General features: G+C 41.6%; 1 protein-coding gene across 7 annotated transcripts in view; it reads right to left on the bottom strand.

Annotated features, from left to right (window-relative positions):
• LOC124039840 (rho GTPase-activating protein 12-like) overlaps positions 1–17,316 on the bottom strand; it is a 108,405-nt gene that overhangs the window by 20,895 nt on the left and 70,194 nt on the right. For 6 of the 7 annotated variants that reach the window (XM_046356291.1, XM_046356294.1, XM_046356293.1 and 3 more), the window contains 4 exons: positions 11,096–11,368; positions 7,096–7,239; positions 2,326–2,406; positions 647–769 (listed from right to left, as the gene is read on the bottom strand). In XM_046356291.1, the coding sequence (XP_046212247.1) occupies positions 647–769; positions 2,326–2,406; positions 7,096–7,239; positions 11,096–11,368 (621 nt within the window). Of the gene's footprint in view, positions 1–646; positions 770–2,325; positions 2,407–7,095; positions 7,240–11,095; positions 11,369–15,892; positions 16,200–17,316 lie in introns of those variants that run through there. The other variant, XM_046356296.1, reaches the window with a different exon arrangement.

The following is a 17,316-nucleotide window of genomic DNA, read 5'->3' as shown; positions in this document are numbered from 1 at the left end:
GTCCCAAAGAGAATGCTTTGAAAGCATGTTTTAGCCTATCGCGTGTGACTTGGATTTGTCAATGAGAGGAGTAGCTAGTGGATTACCTCGTATGACTCTTATCCTCTTCACACCCACACAGAATTAATATAACTCACTGAGACCCAAGCAAGGCCAAGAGCATGTAAAGTGACAACATACTGGCCAGACTGACCACCTGTTGTGCTGACCAGACAAACTACTGACCACCTGTTGTGCTGACCAGACAAACTACTGACCACCTGTTGTGCTGACCAGACAAATTACTGACCACCTGTTGTGCTGACCAGACAAATTACTGACCACCTGTTGTGCTGACCAGACAAACTACTGACCAGATGGCTCAAAAGGGTTCAAGAACACTCTTACAGAGCAGCGTCAAACTTATTTACAGCATGAAAACAAGTGGTAACTGGTGACAACCAGGATTGGTGTCAGAACCATTCAATCCAGTCAATTCATTGAAAAGCATTGAAATTTCAGTTTACTTCTGTATTTGACTAAATTAAAGTGGAATTGACCAAAACCCTAGTGGTGACAGGAGTAAACACTGCCTGCATGTAAACATAGTTGCCGATAGAACTGGAATGTAGGATACACACAGACAGAGCATGTGGTCTTACAGTACCTTGTCGTTGAGGTCTAGTACGTAGGTGCTGTGTCTCCACTTAGTCAGGACAATGGGGTCTGACAGTTTCCTCTCCAGGCTACGACTCTTGGGGGGATCACCCGGCTGAGGGGACACATTGTACTGGATGGAGGGAGCAAGGGAGTGAGAGGGAGGGTGAGAGAAAGGGAGTGAGAAAAAGAGAGCGAAGGGGAGGGCAGTGAAGAAAGTCAGAGGAGGGGAGAGAGAAAGAGGGTGGGCGAGGGTGACAGAAAGAGGTCCAGGTTTAACTCGTTATCCACTGATAACAACACCAACAGAGTAAAGGTCCCAGAAGAGGCGTGGCTTGGGATGTATCCAGTATCTCTTCTTCATACCTCTCCTCTGATGGCCCAGCGTATCATCAGTCACCCATCAGTAGGATCCCTTTCAGACAGAAGGCACCCCCCACTGGTGTCTTCTTCCAGGGTTGCTAAAGGACACCACCACACCCAGCCTATCTACTTGTCTGTCTGCCTGCATCCCTGCGTGTGTCCACTCAGCCCGTCAGTTGGCCAGCCAAATGAAAGCTAATGCCTATTCTCTACTCGTCTGATCTCCGCTTAACCAACAAGATTACAGGAGAGAAACTAGCCACTAAGTCACTTTCAGGTACATTAGGACACAACTTCTGCTCCATCAATGGAATACAGGTGTCCAGACCAGTTAAGGTGAAAAGACAGAGACTGATGACTAGATCACAGAGGAGGAAATAGACTGACGCACCAAGAAGTGTGCTACAAGGTAGTGGTGTCATACGAGGCAAAACCAAAATCAAGGAAGAATCTCAATTGCATACTCCTTGTCATGTTTTGTCATTGATTATCATGCCTTGTCCCTGTTCTTCTCCTTCTATTCGTTTCCCTCTGCTGGTCTTATTAGGTTCTTTCCCTCTTTCTATCCCTCTCTCTCCCCCTCCCTCTCTCACTCTCCCGCTCTCTCTTCTCTCTATCGTTCCGTTCCTGCTCCCAGCTGTTCCTATTCCCCTAATCAATCATTTAGTCTTCCCACACCTGTTCCCGATCCTTTTCCCTGATTAGAGTCCCTATTTCTCTCCTTGTTATTCGTTTCTGCCCTGTCGGTTCCTTGTCTAGAATTCATCGTGCTGTGTTTGTGTATCGCCCTGTCGTGTCGTGTTGTCCTCAGATGCTGCGTGGTGAGCAGGTGTCTGAGTCTGTTTGGTTCAAGTGCCTTCCCGAGGCAACCTGCTGTTCACCTGCTGTTCAAGATCGAGTCTCCAGTTTGTCCTCGTCATTTCGAGTGAAAGTTGTGTTTTTTGATTGTATTTACTTTACTGGATTAAAGACTCTGTTTTCGCCAAGTCGCTTTTGGGTCCTCTTTCACCTGCATGACACTCCTAGCGTCCGCTCTCCTCACCTCTTTCTCAAAACCCATAAAATGAGAAAGCCAGAGGTCCCTCCCCTCTGGCTTTCTCCTCCAATGGGTTTTGAGGAGGCGAGGAGAAAGGACGCGAGGAGTATGCAATTGAGATTCTCCCCAATTGGATGATCACTATTAGAAGTAATTCTGGAACAAATCCTCATTTATACTCGAGTACAATTTTTTCTTAGTCGTGCATTTATGTCAATGATTCAATATATGTGGAAGTTAGGAATTTGCCCATACAAATAAATGAAAGACATTAAAATCTGTTGACTTACTTTGGGTAGTTCCCATTCAGACCTGGAGCCGTCTGAGCTGTAGTAGTACGGCCTCCCCTGCTCGTCCACGTGCTTTATCCACTACAAACAAACTCGAATGAGCACTGAACACAGTTTCATAATTCATATGGACAATAATACACCGTAAAAATACAGAGCAATGGGTTATCGATGATGACCGGAAAACGGATTATAGATGGTAGAAAGTTTCAAATAAAGAAGTAAAGAAATGTCCTCTCGATCAAGTAAGAGAAATCAACAACCCAAAATCCCCACAGTCAGTCCTCCCAATGGTATGTGTGGGATAACACACAGTATTAAATAGAGCCATGACTACATGGAGCTCTCTGCAACGCCAAATAACTCAAGCTAGCAATAAATCCAGTTTTTTTAAATGATAAAAGAACACCACACAAAGGGGACTGTGAAGAGACACAGCCATTATATAGAGTACCAGTCAAAAGTTTGGACACACCTACTCATTTTTTTACTATTTTCTACATTGTAGAATTGCATCAAAACTATGAAATAACACATATGGAATCATGTAGTACCCCAAAAAGTGTTCAACAAATCAAAATATACTTTTCAAAGTAGCCACCCTTTGCCTTGATGACAGCTTTGCACATTCTTGGAATTATCTTAACCAGCTTCATGAGGAATGAAGTCTTGAAGGAGTTCCCACATATGCTGAGGACTTGTTGGCTGTTTTCCTTCACTCTGCGGTCCAACTCATCCCAAACCATCCCACACCAATTAGGTTGAGGTCGGGTAATTGTGGAGGCCAGGTCATCTGACGCAGCACTCCATCACTCCCCTTTGTCAAATAGCCTTAAACAGCCTGGAGTTGTGTTATGGGTTATTGTCCTGTTGGAAAAAAAATGATAGTCCCACTAAGCCCAAACCAATTGGGATGGTGTTTCGCTGCAGAATGCTGTGGTAGCCATGATGGTTAAGTGTGCATTGAATTCTGAAAAAAAATCACAGACCATGTCACCAGCAAAGCACCCGCACACCATACCATCTCCTTCTCCATGCTTTATGGTGGGAACCACACATGCGGAGATCATCCGTTAACCTACTCTGCGTCTCACAAAGACACAGCGGTTGGAATCAAAAATCTTACATTTGGACTCATTAGACCAAAGGACAGATTTCCACCGGTGTAATGTTCATTGCTCGTGTTCCTTGGCCTAAGCAAGTCTCTTCTTATTATTGATGTCCTTTAGTATTGGTTACTTTGCAGAAATTCAGGCCCCGAGAGGCACAACGTTCTAAGACACTGCTTTTCAATGCAAGAGGTGTCATTACAGTCCGTGGTTCGAATCCAAGCTACATCATATCCTGCCGTGATTGGGAGTCCCATAGGGCGGCGCACAATTGGCTGAGCGTCATCCGGGTTTGGCCGGGGTAGGCCATCATTGTAAATAAGAATTTGTTCTGAACTGACTTGCCTGGTTAAAAAAAAAAAATACAATTTGACTATGAAGACCTGATTCACGCAGTCTCCTCTGAACAGTTGATGTAGGGATATGTATGTTACTTGGACTGTGTGAAGCATTTATTTGGGCTGCAATCTGAGGTGCAGTTAACTCTAATGAACGTATCTCTAGGTCTTCTTTTCCTGTGGAGGTCCTCACGAGAGCCAGTTTAATCATAGTCCTTAATGGATTTTGCGACTGCACTTGAGCATGTTCAAAGTTCTTTCAATTTTCTGGATTGACTGACCTTCATGTCTTAAAGTAATAATGGACTGTCATTCCTTTTTGCTTATTTGAGCTGTTCTTGCCATAATATGGACTTGGTCTTTTACCAATTAGGGCTATCTTCTGTATACACCCCTACTTTGTCACAAAACAACTGATACCTCACGAGAGCCAGTTTAATCATAGTCCTTAATGGATTTTGCGACTGCACTTGAGCATGTTCAAAGTTCTTTCAATTTTCTGGATTGACTGACCTTCATGTCTTAAAGTAATAATGGACTGTCATTCCTTTTTGCTTATTTGAGCTGTTCTTGCCATAATATGGACTTGGTCTTTTACCAATTAGGGCTATCTTCTGTATACACCCCTACTTTGTCACAAAACAACTGATTTTGCTCAAACGTATTAAGAAGGAAAGAAATTCCACAAATTAACAAGGCACATCTGTAAATTGACATGCATTCCAGGTGTAAGAATGTTTTAAGATAATACACAACGCAGAGGACTAGAGGTCAATAGGGAATTAACAATCAATAGAAATTGTGGTTTTCAGTTCAACATCTGGTTAGAATCTGTGTAGGAGTTTCAGTCCTTAATAGCTACGTGTAGCAAGATCTCATTGTTCTGAATCGTCTATCCATTGAGCCTGAAACAGGATACTTGTTATTTGGCCATTGGCACAATTTTACTGCAAGGAATTGTAATTGGTCAACCACAGGCTAGGTTGGAGGGTTATAAATTACATCTTGTCATTTTATTCTGTGGAGAATCACTGAGGACAGGGAAGAATGAACATCTACTTTCCAGCATAACATCTATGATTTGTTCTCTTTGAATAAACCTATTTTTCTCCCCCTGATTTGCTTTGGGGTCTGTGTTATTGAAGAAAAACATCAACTGCTAACACAGGTGACTAAAGTCATGAAGCTGGTTGAGAGAATGACAAGAGTGTGCAAAGCTGTCATTAAGGCAAAGGGTGGCTACTTTGAATAATCTCAAATATAACATACAGTTGAAGTCGGAAGTTTACATACACTTAGGTTGGAATCATTAAAACTCGTTTTTCAACCACTCCACAAATTTCTTGTTAACAAACTATCGTTTTGGCAAGGCGGTTGGGACATCTACTTCGTGCAAGTCATTTTTCCAACAATTGTTGATTATTTCACTTATAATACACTGTAACATAACATAATTCCAGTGGGTTAGATGTTTACATACACTAACTTGACTGTGCCTTTATACAGTTTGAAAAATTCCAGAAAATAATGGCATGGCTTTAGAAGCTTCTGATAGGCTAATTGATATCATTTGAGTCAATTGGAGGTGTACCTGTAGATGTATTTCAGGGCCTACCTTCCAACTCAGTGCCTCTTTGCTTGACATGATGGGAAAATCAAAAGAAATCAGCCAAGACCTCAAAAAACAATATGTAGACCTCCACAAGTCTGGTTCATCCTTGGGAGCAATTTCCAAACGCCTGAAGGCACCATGTTCATCTGTACAAAAAATAGTACGCAAGTATAAACACCATGGGATAACTTAGCCGTCATACTGCTCAGGAAGGAGACGTGTTCTGTCTCCTAGAGATAAACGTACTTTGGTGCGAAAAGAGCAAATCAATCCCAGAACAAAAGCAAAGGACCTTGTGAAGATGCTGGAGGAAACAGGTACAAAAGTATCTATATCCACAGTAAAACAAGTCCAATATTGACATAACCTGAAAGACCGCTCAGCAAGGAAGAAGACACTGCTCCACAACCACCATAAAAAAGCCAACTGTACATGGGGACAAAGATCGTACTTTTTGGACAAATGTCCTCTGGTCTAACGAAACAAAAATATAACTGTTTGGACATAATGACCATTGTTATGTTTGGAGGAAAAAGGGGGAGGCTTGCAAGCCGATGAACACCATCCCAACAGTGAAGCACGGGGGTGGCAGCATCATGTTGTGGGGGTTCTTCTTGCAGGATGGACTGCTGCACTTCACAAAATAGATGGCATCATGAGGGATGAAAATGATGTGGATATATTGAAGCAACATCTCAAGACATCAGTCAGGAAGTTTTATGCTTGGTCGCAAATGGGTCTTCCAAATGGACAATGACCCCAAGCATATTTCCAAAGTTGTGGCAAAATGGCTTAATAAGGACAACAAAGTCAAGGTATTGGAGTGGCCATCACAAAGCCATGACCTCAATCCTATAGAACATTTGTGGGCAGAACTGAAAAAGTGTGTGCGAGCAAAGAGGCCTACAAACCTGCCTCAGTTACACCAGCTCTGTCAGGAGGAATGGGCCAAAATTCACCCAACTTATTATTATTATTTTTTTTAAATGTTACCTTTATTTAACCAGGCAAGTCAGTTAAGAACAAATTCTTATTTTCAATGACGGCCTGGGAACAGTGGGTTAACTGCCTTGTTAAGGGGCAGAACGAGAGAAATCACTCTACTATTATTCTGACATTTCACATTCTTAAAATTAATTGGTGACTAACCTAAAACAGGGAATCTTTAAATGTCAGGAAAGGTGAAAAACGGAGTTTAAATGTATTTGGCTAAGGTGTATGTAAACTTCCGACTTCAACTGTATCTTTTGATTTGTTTAACACTTGTTTGGTTACTACATTATTCCATTTGTGTTATTTCACAATTTTGAGGTCTTCACTATTATTCTACAATGCATAAAAATAAAGAAAAACTCTGGAATGAGTAGGTGTGTCCAAACGTTTGACTGGTACTGTATATATTGTATTGCAACTTGCACTATACTATGTATTAGACTTAGATTTTGTGTGTATGTACTGATATGTAGACTGTGTGTGATGTTTTAAATTTATGCATTTCAGTCCTTGACTAGTAATGTCCTTTACTATGTATTATGTCATGTTTCATGTGGACCTCAGGCAGAGTAGCTGATGCTTTTGCAGCGGCTAATGGGGATCCTTAGAAAAACCGAATACCCTCCCCCATTAACCCATGATAACAACCTTAGCCCTGGAAGGAGTGACAGAGAAATGGAGAGAGTGAAACCAACGGAGGAGAGGAGAGCCCCAGTACCTTCTCATGAGTATGTTCACAGACATAGAGGGTGTGTCCGTGTACATCCAGTTCCTCTGACCAGCCTCTAGGGGGAGATCCATACTGACTGTCTGACTGACTGGAGTACGTGCTGCTGTGACAGTTCTCCTCAGAAGAAAGGGGCTGCATTGGGGGGGGGGGGGGGGGGGGTGAGAAAGAGAGACCATTGTGATTTTGGGAGAACAGAGAGGTTTTTTCAGAGTCATATGTAGATCGATTGACTGATTGAAATGGGGATACCTAGTCAGTTGTCCAACTGGATGTGTTCAACTGAAATGTGTCTTCCGCATTTAACCCAACCTCTGAATCAGAGAGGTGTGGGGGGCTGCCTTAATTGACATCCACGTCTTCGGCGCACGGGGAACAGTGGGTTAACTGCCTTACTCAGGGGCAGAATGGCATATTTTTACCTTGTCAGCTCTGGGATTTAGTCCAGCAACCTTCCGGTTACTGGCCCAATGCTCAATTGTTCATTTTGCCTTTATAATAGTAAGTAGTGAATGATCAATGATGCAGCTGTAGAGTGGGCAAGTATTTATAATAACAACCTTAATTAAAAAAGGAAAATGCCCAACCACCACAAAAAATGCAACAGCTCCCTGGAAAGGAGACATTGGTCAACTATGGATATTTGTGTTAATTTCCCAGCATTTCATGTGGCAAGTTGGAAACAAAGTACTCAATCTGATAGTTCCTCCCTGGTTGAAATACATAACCACCTCATGGGGGCAGTGTTGTAGCACGAACACTACATGAAATCCAAACTAAGAACACTCTTACGGACTTCGGTCTCATTTTACTACCTTACCAGGAAATATTTCCACTCATCAAAATAACACCAACATGTTTCCCTGCCCTCAGTTACCACAACACAACTTTTACAGTTATGTGGTACTCGACTATTCCTCTATATGCCTCTAGAAATAAAGTACTTAATGCTTCCCATGGTAATATAGATGTAAACTACTGCCATGCAGAGTAGATACAGGATGCGTTTCAAATGGCATTCTATTACCTATTTAGTGCACTACTTTTAAAAACGGCCCTGGTCAAAAGTCGTGCTCTAAAATAAGGAATAGGGTGCCATTTGGGACGTACACCCTCTTTGCTTCAGTCAGCCGTGGCATTACATCTGATGAATCATAAATATTTGGTCTAACTGGTACTTAAATATAGTACAGCTACAGCCTGAAACCTACTTCAGTCCTGGCCTGGTTTAATTTAACACAGTCACACTCTCACCTGTTACAGAAACACAGGGAGAGAGATGTAATAGGATCTGGACTACCACTGGGCCAGACCAGACCAATCACCAGACCACTACCTTGACCCTCAACACCTGAACCCGGGACCCACAGTCACCTTTCAGAGCAGTTGGTTGATTTCAATATTGCATTTTAAAAGCCTGTTATGAAATGAAGTGCACTCTAATATAGACCATATGGAGAATTCAGTAAATCAGATTTTTTTATATGAATAAAGGTTTGCTAAAGTGCCAAAATTCAGCATTTTGACATGTCCCTCCGTCAACATTTAGTAAATTCTAGGAAGATTTCAACCCACTTAATCCAAATTTCTCAAAGTTTCACCATTATTGTAAAAGCCTAGTCATTTTGCTGCTTTGACAAAGTCATTACTGAAGATTATTATTTATATTGATGTGATTAGTGATGCATTTATGACTGTCCATCATTTTAAAGCCAACCCTGTTATGCAAACAACTTACCCCTTTAAAATAATGGACCATTAAACCAAGTTAAATTATTCACAGGTGACATCGTTTGGGTCTTCTGAACAGCATGGTGGAAAAGGAAGTAAGTCTTCTCTCTTTTTTTGGCCTACAGTACAGTGCCTTCAGAAAGTATTTACACCCCTTGACTTTTGCCACATTTTGTTGAGTTACAGCCTGAAATGAAGATTGAGATTTTGTGACACTGGCCTACACACAATGCAATTATAGTGTTTAAAATTATTTTTGAATGACTACCTCATCTCTGTACCCCACAGATACAATTATCTGTAAGGTCCCTCAGTTGAGCAGTGAATTTCAAACACAGATTCAAACACAAAGACCAGGGAGGTTTTCCAATGCCTTGCAAAGAAGGGCACCTATTGGTAGAAGGTACAGAAAAAAAGAAGCAGACATTGAATATCCCTCTGAGCATGGTGAAGTTATTAATTACACTTGGTGTATCAATACACCCAGTCACTACAAAGATACAGGCGTCCTTCCTAACTCAGTTGGTGGAGAGGAAGGAAACCGCTCAGGGATTTCACCATGAGGCCAATGGTGACTTTAAAACAGTTATAGAGTTTAATGACTGTGATAGGAGAAAACTGATGATGGATCAACATAGTAGTTACTCTACAATACTTACCTAAATTGTAAGTCGCTCTGGATAAGAGCGTCTGCTAAATGACTTAAATGTAAATGTAAATGTAAATTAAAGTGTAAAAAAAGAAGCCTTTACAGAATAAATATTCCAAAATGGCAAAAAAAGTAAATCTGCAAAAAATGTGACAAAGATATTAACTTTATGTCTTGAACACATAGCGTTATGTTAGGGGGAAATCCAACAAAACACATCACTGAGAACCACTTTTCATATTTTCAATAATGGTGGTGGCTGCATCATGTTATGTGTATGCTTGTCATTGGCAAGGACCAGGGAGTTTTTCTTAGGATAAAATGAAACAATAGAGCCGAGCACAGGCAAAATCCTAGAGGAAAATCTGGTTCAGTCTGCTTTCCACCAGACACTAGGAGACAAATACACCTTTCAGCAGGGCTATAACCTAAAAGACAAAGCCAAATATACACTGGAGTTGCTTACCAAGATGACATTGAATGTTCCGGAGTGGCTTAGTTACAGTTTTGACTTATATCTGCCTACAAAATCTGTTAACAAGACCTGAAAATGGTTGTCTGGGAATGATCAACAACCAACTTGAAAGAGCTTAAATAACTTTAAAAAGAATAATGTGCAAATATTGTACAATTCGGTTGTGCAAAGCTCTTAGAGACTTACCCAGAAAGACTCACAGCTGTAATACTCAGCGGGTTAAATACTTATGTAATGAAGATGTTTTTTATTCTTCATTTTTTATTTAAATTTTCTTTTTTACAAATGTTTAGATTTTTATTGTATAGATCATTGACAAAAAAAATACAATTAAATCCATTTTTATCCCACCGTGTAACAACAAAATGTGGAACAAGTCACTTTCTGGCACTGTAGGCACTGTATTTATAATTGTTTAATCATCTTTGACTGATGTGGACGAGCTCAACATGTCAACCCTGTTTGCTCAATTAATGTTATGAACATTTTTATTTGACACAACTTTCATCATGTGTGGAACATATGTATAATCCTTAATTTCATGAACACCAGGTGATGACATGCGCTTCACTAACTCTGTTAGCATCAACCCTGTTCGTAACTTTATCAGTTTGATATTAAACTGTATGAGTTTACTGAACAAGGGATACTTGATCAATGAGAAAATGTTGGATTTCTCATGCTTTTAAATAATAATTAGGTTACATACAGTAAATGTCCGTAACAGGGTTGACAGACAGTGTGGTACAAGTGCAGATAAAATGCTCTTAGTTCAAAAGACTTTATTGCCTGAGATAGGAAAAGGTGTTTTTCCGTAGGCTAAATATATCCTCCATGCAATTGAATGTTATTTCAATGTTCATATCTTAAAAGTTTGCATGTACAAAAGGCACCCATTGCGTGGAACGACCCAGATGTTGACACAATAGGATACAGATAGATTAGGTAGGACTGTAAATCAGTGGCAGGGGTCAACATGCTGGGTTAAACTTCCTCAGTTGGATCCAAACCAAACTATTTCCCCCTCTTTACTTTACAGCTCAGCTTCTGCTCTGACTGCATCTACAACATGCCAGTCAATGGAATACGGATCTGTTTTGTTGGGGTTCACAGCACACAGGGAGTGTGTTACCTACCTCCATCTCTCCCATGCCATGGGGGTCTCCCCGACTACTACTGGTACTGCCACTAGCATCCCGTGCACGCGGAGGTTTCCACGTGCGCTCCCCGGTGGCTCTGTTATAGTAGAAGTGTCTACCGGTGAGGTCCTTGTGGGTCTCCCAGTCCCCATGGATGTGCAGTGGGGTGCTGGAGGGGAGGGTGGGCAGGCTGGACTGGGAGATCTTCAGCTCCTGGAGGTTGGTGTAGATAGGGGACTCGGGTCGGCCTTGCCCTATCGGAGACGTTGTCTGTAGAGGGGGGAGAGAGAGAGAGGGGAGAGGTTAGTCTCTTGTGAAAAACTAACAGAGTAGCATGGCCAGCATGCACTGACCAGAGAGGTTACATTTATGGGGAACTATGGAGGTACATTACAGAGCAGAGAAAGAGAGGGCAGTTTTAGATGAGGGATACAGAATAAATAGAGAGAAGGAGAGGTTAACCCTGAGATAACTACGGAGTACAGAAAGAGGAAGGAGGGGAGAAGAGGGTAGATTCAGAGCACAGACACAGTGATGTAGTCTGCACGGCAAGGCAGGAAGGAGAAGGAGGATGGGTAGGTTTGGCAATCAGACACATGTGGTAAGGATAGACGTTGCAACATGCTGTATCCATCTGTTTCTAGCCCAGTGTCAAAACGAAATATGCTGCATGGTATCCTATATACTTCAACTGTTGTCAAGCTAACCTTTTTCTGAGGCTGGTCAAATACGTTATTTTGTGGCAAAATCCATACAAACACTGTGCAGCAACATGACTTTTTCATCACATTCAAAATAAAAACATTGGAATAAGATTCAATATTTAGCATTATTGAACATTGATTGCCCATAACTGGGTTAAATACAATGCTCACATTAGGAGAGAATGATTTATAGAAGAGAAAGCAGAGGATAATGATCATAGGAACTGGAAATGAAGGGGTGTTGAAAAGAGGAAGTGTTTAGACAGATAGGAAACCCTCCTATAGTGCTCTGGGTCGTATCACTCAAGTAGCCAAGAGTCTTCAATGATATCAACTGTCAATCTCTAAACCAAAGTACCCACTGATAACGGAGTGGAGACAAACATACCTCTCAGCCAGCAAGTTCTACAAAAAGTTCTAACCTGGAATTTAGAAAGTTTAAACAATAACGAAACAAGGGGATTCCAGGCTACAAAACTCTAAAAACTACATCAGACTGTAAAAATTGGACACACAACTGATAGTTGATGATATTGTCAAGACAAGAAACAAAAAGACAGCATGTTGCATAACAGTGCTGGGTGACCCTGTATTTTGAAATAAACATGCAGAACGCAAAATCTCCAAAACATGCAGAAAGCAAAATGCCTGTGTATTTAGTGTGAGTGGGAAACAGAGTTGGTTTTGTAAACAGTTTAAGATGCCACTCTGTCTGGCCCATACATCAAACACAGTCAGCGAGTTTCGGTTTCCATGACTATGGAGAATCCAAATGTACCACTGCAGACAAATATTTTGATTTTGGAGTTCGATCGTGAAGTGGAGGTACAGTAGTGGTAGCCAGACTGTTGTCTCTGTTTTGGGCCCAGGGTCAAACTAACATTGTGTAAAGTGGTATTCACAGAAGTCGTCGCTAGACCTCGACAGAAAACCACCTGAAAACTTGAGCTGCATTTGATTTAGTATGTACTGTACAATGGAACCAATAGAATAATCCCAAAAGTGCAAACTCCAAGTTAAATCAAGTACACCTCAAATACATACAATAGGCCAACAGACTATCACAGCTTATTGTGAAATAGACACTAATTATGTATTCAAAATAAATTTGTGACAGGCACACGAAAAAGTATTAAATGATTTTCATAACAAAGCATTTCATGTTTATTACACGATTTTCTTTCTTCATAACACATTCGTGAGTGGGAAAGCTGCCATTACTGTCAACATCACTCGCCAACGTACAATCATTGGACATTAAATTAGACGAGGTACAATGACGATTATCTTACCAACAGGACATCAAAAACTGTCACATCTTATGTTTCACGGAACCGTGGCTGAATGATGACATGGATATTCAGCTAGCAGGATATACGCTGCAACGGCAAGATAGAACAGCACACTCTGGTAAGACGGGGGGTGGTGGTCTGTGTATATTTGTATACAGATGCTCAAAAGGTTCTACAAGTACGACAACTGCTCGGCCTCCAACCGAAAGGCGTTACAGATGGTAGTGTGTACGACCCAGTGCACACTACACACTAAGCTACCTGCCATCCAGGACCTCTATACCAGGCAGTGTTAGAGGAAGTCCCTAAAAATTGTCAAAGACCCCAGTCACCCCAGTCATAGACTGTTCTCTCTACTACCGCATGGCAAGAGGTACCGGAGCATGAAGTCTAGGACCAAAAGGCTTCTCAACAGCTTTTACCTCCAAGCCATAAGACTCCTGAACAGGTAATCAAGTTGCTACCCAGACTATTTTCATTGTCCCCCACCAAACCCTCTTTTACGCTGCTGCTACTCTCTGTTTATCATATATGCATAGTCACTTTAACTATACATTCATGTACATACTACCTCATTTAGCCCGACTAACCGGTGCCCCCGCACATTGGCTTCCCGGACTATCTGCATTGTGTCCCGCCACCCACCACCCGCCAACCCCTCTTTTACGCTACTGCTACTCTCTGTTTATCATATATGCAGTCACTTTAACCATACCTACATGTACATACTACCTCAACTAGCCTGACTAACCGGTGCCTCGCTAATGTATATAGCCTCGCAACTGTCATTTTTCACTGTTGTTTTTTATTTCTTTACTATTGTTCAACTAATACCTATTTTTTACTTAAACATTGCACTGTTGGCTAGGGCCGGTAAGTAAGCACTGTTATATTCGGCGAACGTGACAAATAAACTTCAATTTGATTTAAATTCCAAGTTGTCGTGGCTAATGTTAGCTATGTTAGCTAGATGGTTAACCATTAGCTATGCTAGAGGTTAAGGTTAGGGGTTAAGGTTAGGTTTAGGGGTTAAGATTAGGGCTAGTTAACATGCTAGCTAAGTAGTTAAAGGGTTAGGAGTTAGGTTAAAGGGTTAAGATTGGGGTTAGGGTAAGAGTTACTTAACATGCTAAGTAGTTGAAAAGTAGCTCAAAAGTAGTAAGTAGTTGCAAAGTAGCTAATTAGAAAAATGATAAAGCTATCCATGATGAGATTCGAACACATTCACATTATACACCCACCTATCCTCCCCGACCAACCTCCCTCCCTCCCTCCAATCGTTTCTGTCTCAAGTAACCTACTGTCTTTATCTGTAATTGAAATGCACTGTATACAAAAATCGTGTACTGGTCACGAAAAAAAGTATGTTTTCTTGTGCCTGTCACAAGTTTCCAATAAGCAATTTGTGTCTATTTCACAATAATCTGTGATACTGGGTTGAATAGGCCTATGTATTTGGACCCAGGTCTGCACCTGGCCATTGCTGATTCTTCATATAGCTCTCAGTGCCATAGGCTGTCTGCCTAGTTCTGTATTCTCTGTGTATGGAAGACAAGACAAGCGGAGCCGGGCAGGTGAGGAATTCTAGAGGAAATGGAACAGAACGGGGAGGGGGGGGGCAGTTTGAGTAAAACACCAGACAGTACAGCCAGACAGACATTCTCTAGCGTGGAAACAGATGGGGATTCCTGCTGGGCCTGGAATAACAGTAATATACTCCAAAATAATGATTTAATATCCTGTAGAGCTGTGTTGGAATAGAGTGAAGTTTGCAGTGCGTGTGAGTGTCTGTTTGTGTGTGTGTGTGTGCAGCAGGAAAGGCCCTGTTGTTTATCTATTGTTATCAAGTGTTCTGACTGTGGCTTTTGTAAAAGACATGGGCAGCTGGGAGTGAATACACTGAAGGCGGCCCTTTAGGCAAAATGTCTGTGTATGATTCTAGTGAAGTACGGTGAAAATCATTTACAAATCGAAAAATGAATCTTTTGTGTAGAGACCTACTATATTTTCTACAGCTGGGTGTCAATCACAGAGCCCTAAGGTTCAGATAATAGTAAGGCAACTTTTACATGGAAGCTCAGCTGTCAATGGCCAAACTCAGCAGAGGAACTGAGAATTAGAATGAGAATTGGCGTGATCTGTTATAAATGATAAGAAGAGCGTATGTAAATCTGACAAAAGTGATATGCTCAAAGGAAAGGTTAGACGGTCAAAATGAATGGCAATACAAACTGTAGTGTTTCCTGAGAAGGCAATTGTTTTAGTGCTCACTGGCATCTATCATATCATTGTGATTTCTATAAGCAGTGTATTGCTCTCCTCCTCAACATTTTGAGTTCATATGATCCAGTCCACATCAACAGGGAATGACTCCAGAAATGTACTTAACAGTACACACACACTGAGAAGAGGTTTCTTTCTAGTGCCTTAAAGCTTAGCAGTAAACTCAGAAATGAACTGACTACAGTGAGAGCCAAGAGAAACGAGGTGCCCTCATTTGCTAAATGGGATGGACTGTATGAAATGAGTTAAACAGTGTTGCTTTTGACGTTTTTAGCTCATAGAAGGTCCCCTACACAGTGCTGACAAATGCCATTTAAGACAAAGTCAAGAAGACACTTTACGAAGCAACAGCCTATTTAGTTTACTTATAAACAGGCAACCATTTTCAACATACATTTTAAAGAATGAGCTGAAAGTATATATATCAAGTACAAGTATCACCTACTATGTCACTACTAAGTCAAACTAAAGACCTCCCACATTGTCAGATAGCTATATCTGCTTCAGTCCGTCACCTTATATCCCGGGCTGCAGACAAACACCTCATCATCCTCCTCTTCCTCTGTCCTGCTGTAGCCTTTAAACGTACTGAAGCGGCTCATGGTTGATGGACTGCAGCGTTAGATATCCCAAAAAAGTGATCCCCCGGGCTATCCCTCTCTTTTCCTGGACTACTCCTCTCTTCTTATCTGTCGGTCCCTATCCCACTCTTTCTCTATTTCAGTCTCTCTCTATCAGTCTATTCCGAAAGGTAGAGAGAAACTTGAGATACTGGCTATGGGTCAGAGAGCCAGAGGAAATAAGATATCACTCCCCCTGCCATACGAATATACATGATCGCACGCACGCACGCACACACACACACGCACACACCAGGAAGTGGTAGTGAGAGTTCCCTCCCCCAGGGTTTTCTCTGTCACAGACAGCGATTGTGTTTGTGTGTGTCTGTACGCACACACGCATGTGTATGCCTGTGTGTGTGTGTGTGTGTGTGTGTGTGTGTGTGTGTGTGTGTGTGTGTGTGTGTGTGTGTGTGTGTGTGTGTGTGTGTGTGTGTGTGTGTGTGTGTGTGTGTGTGTGTGTGTGTGCTTGCTCCTCTGTCTTTGTGTATGGGTGCGCCTGTGTGTGCGCCTGTGTGTGTGTGTGTGTGTGTGACCCTGACCTCATGTGCATGGTGTTTCTGTGTAAAGTCAAACAGGGTCTCTATACCCTGACGTTGGGTCACAATGAGCCCAGAGCAGTCACAATGTTGAGTGTTGACAGATGAACTAGCCGTAAGGGGAGTGCTAAGGACAGACGGTGGTGTGAGCCATGCATAGATCCTATATTTATACTGCTCTATACATTCACAAAACGGTAATAGAAACAACATGTGCAGCAGTGAGATCAAGACACTGATCACCATCCATAGAGCTGCTATTGCCCAGTTATCCCAGCATTATCTCCTCTACAGAGCTACTACTAGTAGTTCAGCCCATTATGAGAGAAACTTGACAAAGTTCAGTCAGTTTACCTGAAGTAGCCGAACTGTTCAGTCCCTGGTGTTTCGTAAGATTATGCCCCCTAGTGATGGGATCAAGGTAACTACAATAATTGATGAACACCACCAAACATCAGAATCTCTATCATATATGAGGAAGACAATCCACTCATTTCCTTAAGAACCACATTCAAGGTAGCCAAGCCAAGTGTCACTGGTGTGTTCTGCATGTGGACTACCAGTCAAAGTTTTAGAACACCTACTCATTCAAGGGTTTTGCTTATTTTTTTTATATATATATTTTTTTACAATGCTCTATATTGTAGAATAATAGTGAAGACATCAAAACTCTGAAATAACACATTGAATCATGTAGTAAACAAAATAGTGTTAAACTAATCAAAATATATTTTACATATGAGGTTCTTCAAATAGCCACCCTTTGCCTTGATGACAGCT

Source organism: Oncorhynchus gorbuscha, linkage group LG07, assembly GCF_021184085.1.
Source record: "Oncorhynchus gorbuscha isolate QuinsamMale2020 ecotype Even-year linkage group LG07, OgorEven_v1.0, whole genome shotgun sequence".
NCBI classification, from domain to species: domain Eukaryota; kingdom Metazoa; phylum Chordata; class Actinopteri; order Salmoniformes; family Salmonidae; genus Oncorhynchus; species Oncorhynchus gorbuscha.
The sequence above is the reverse complement of the archived record's forward strand: the minus strand, read 5'-3'. Positions and strand labels throughout refer to the sequence as shown.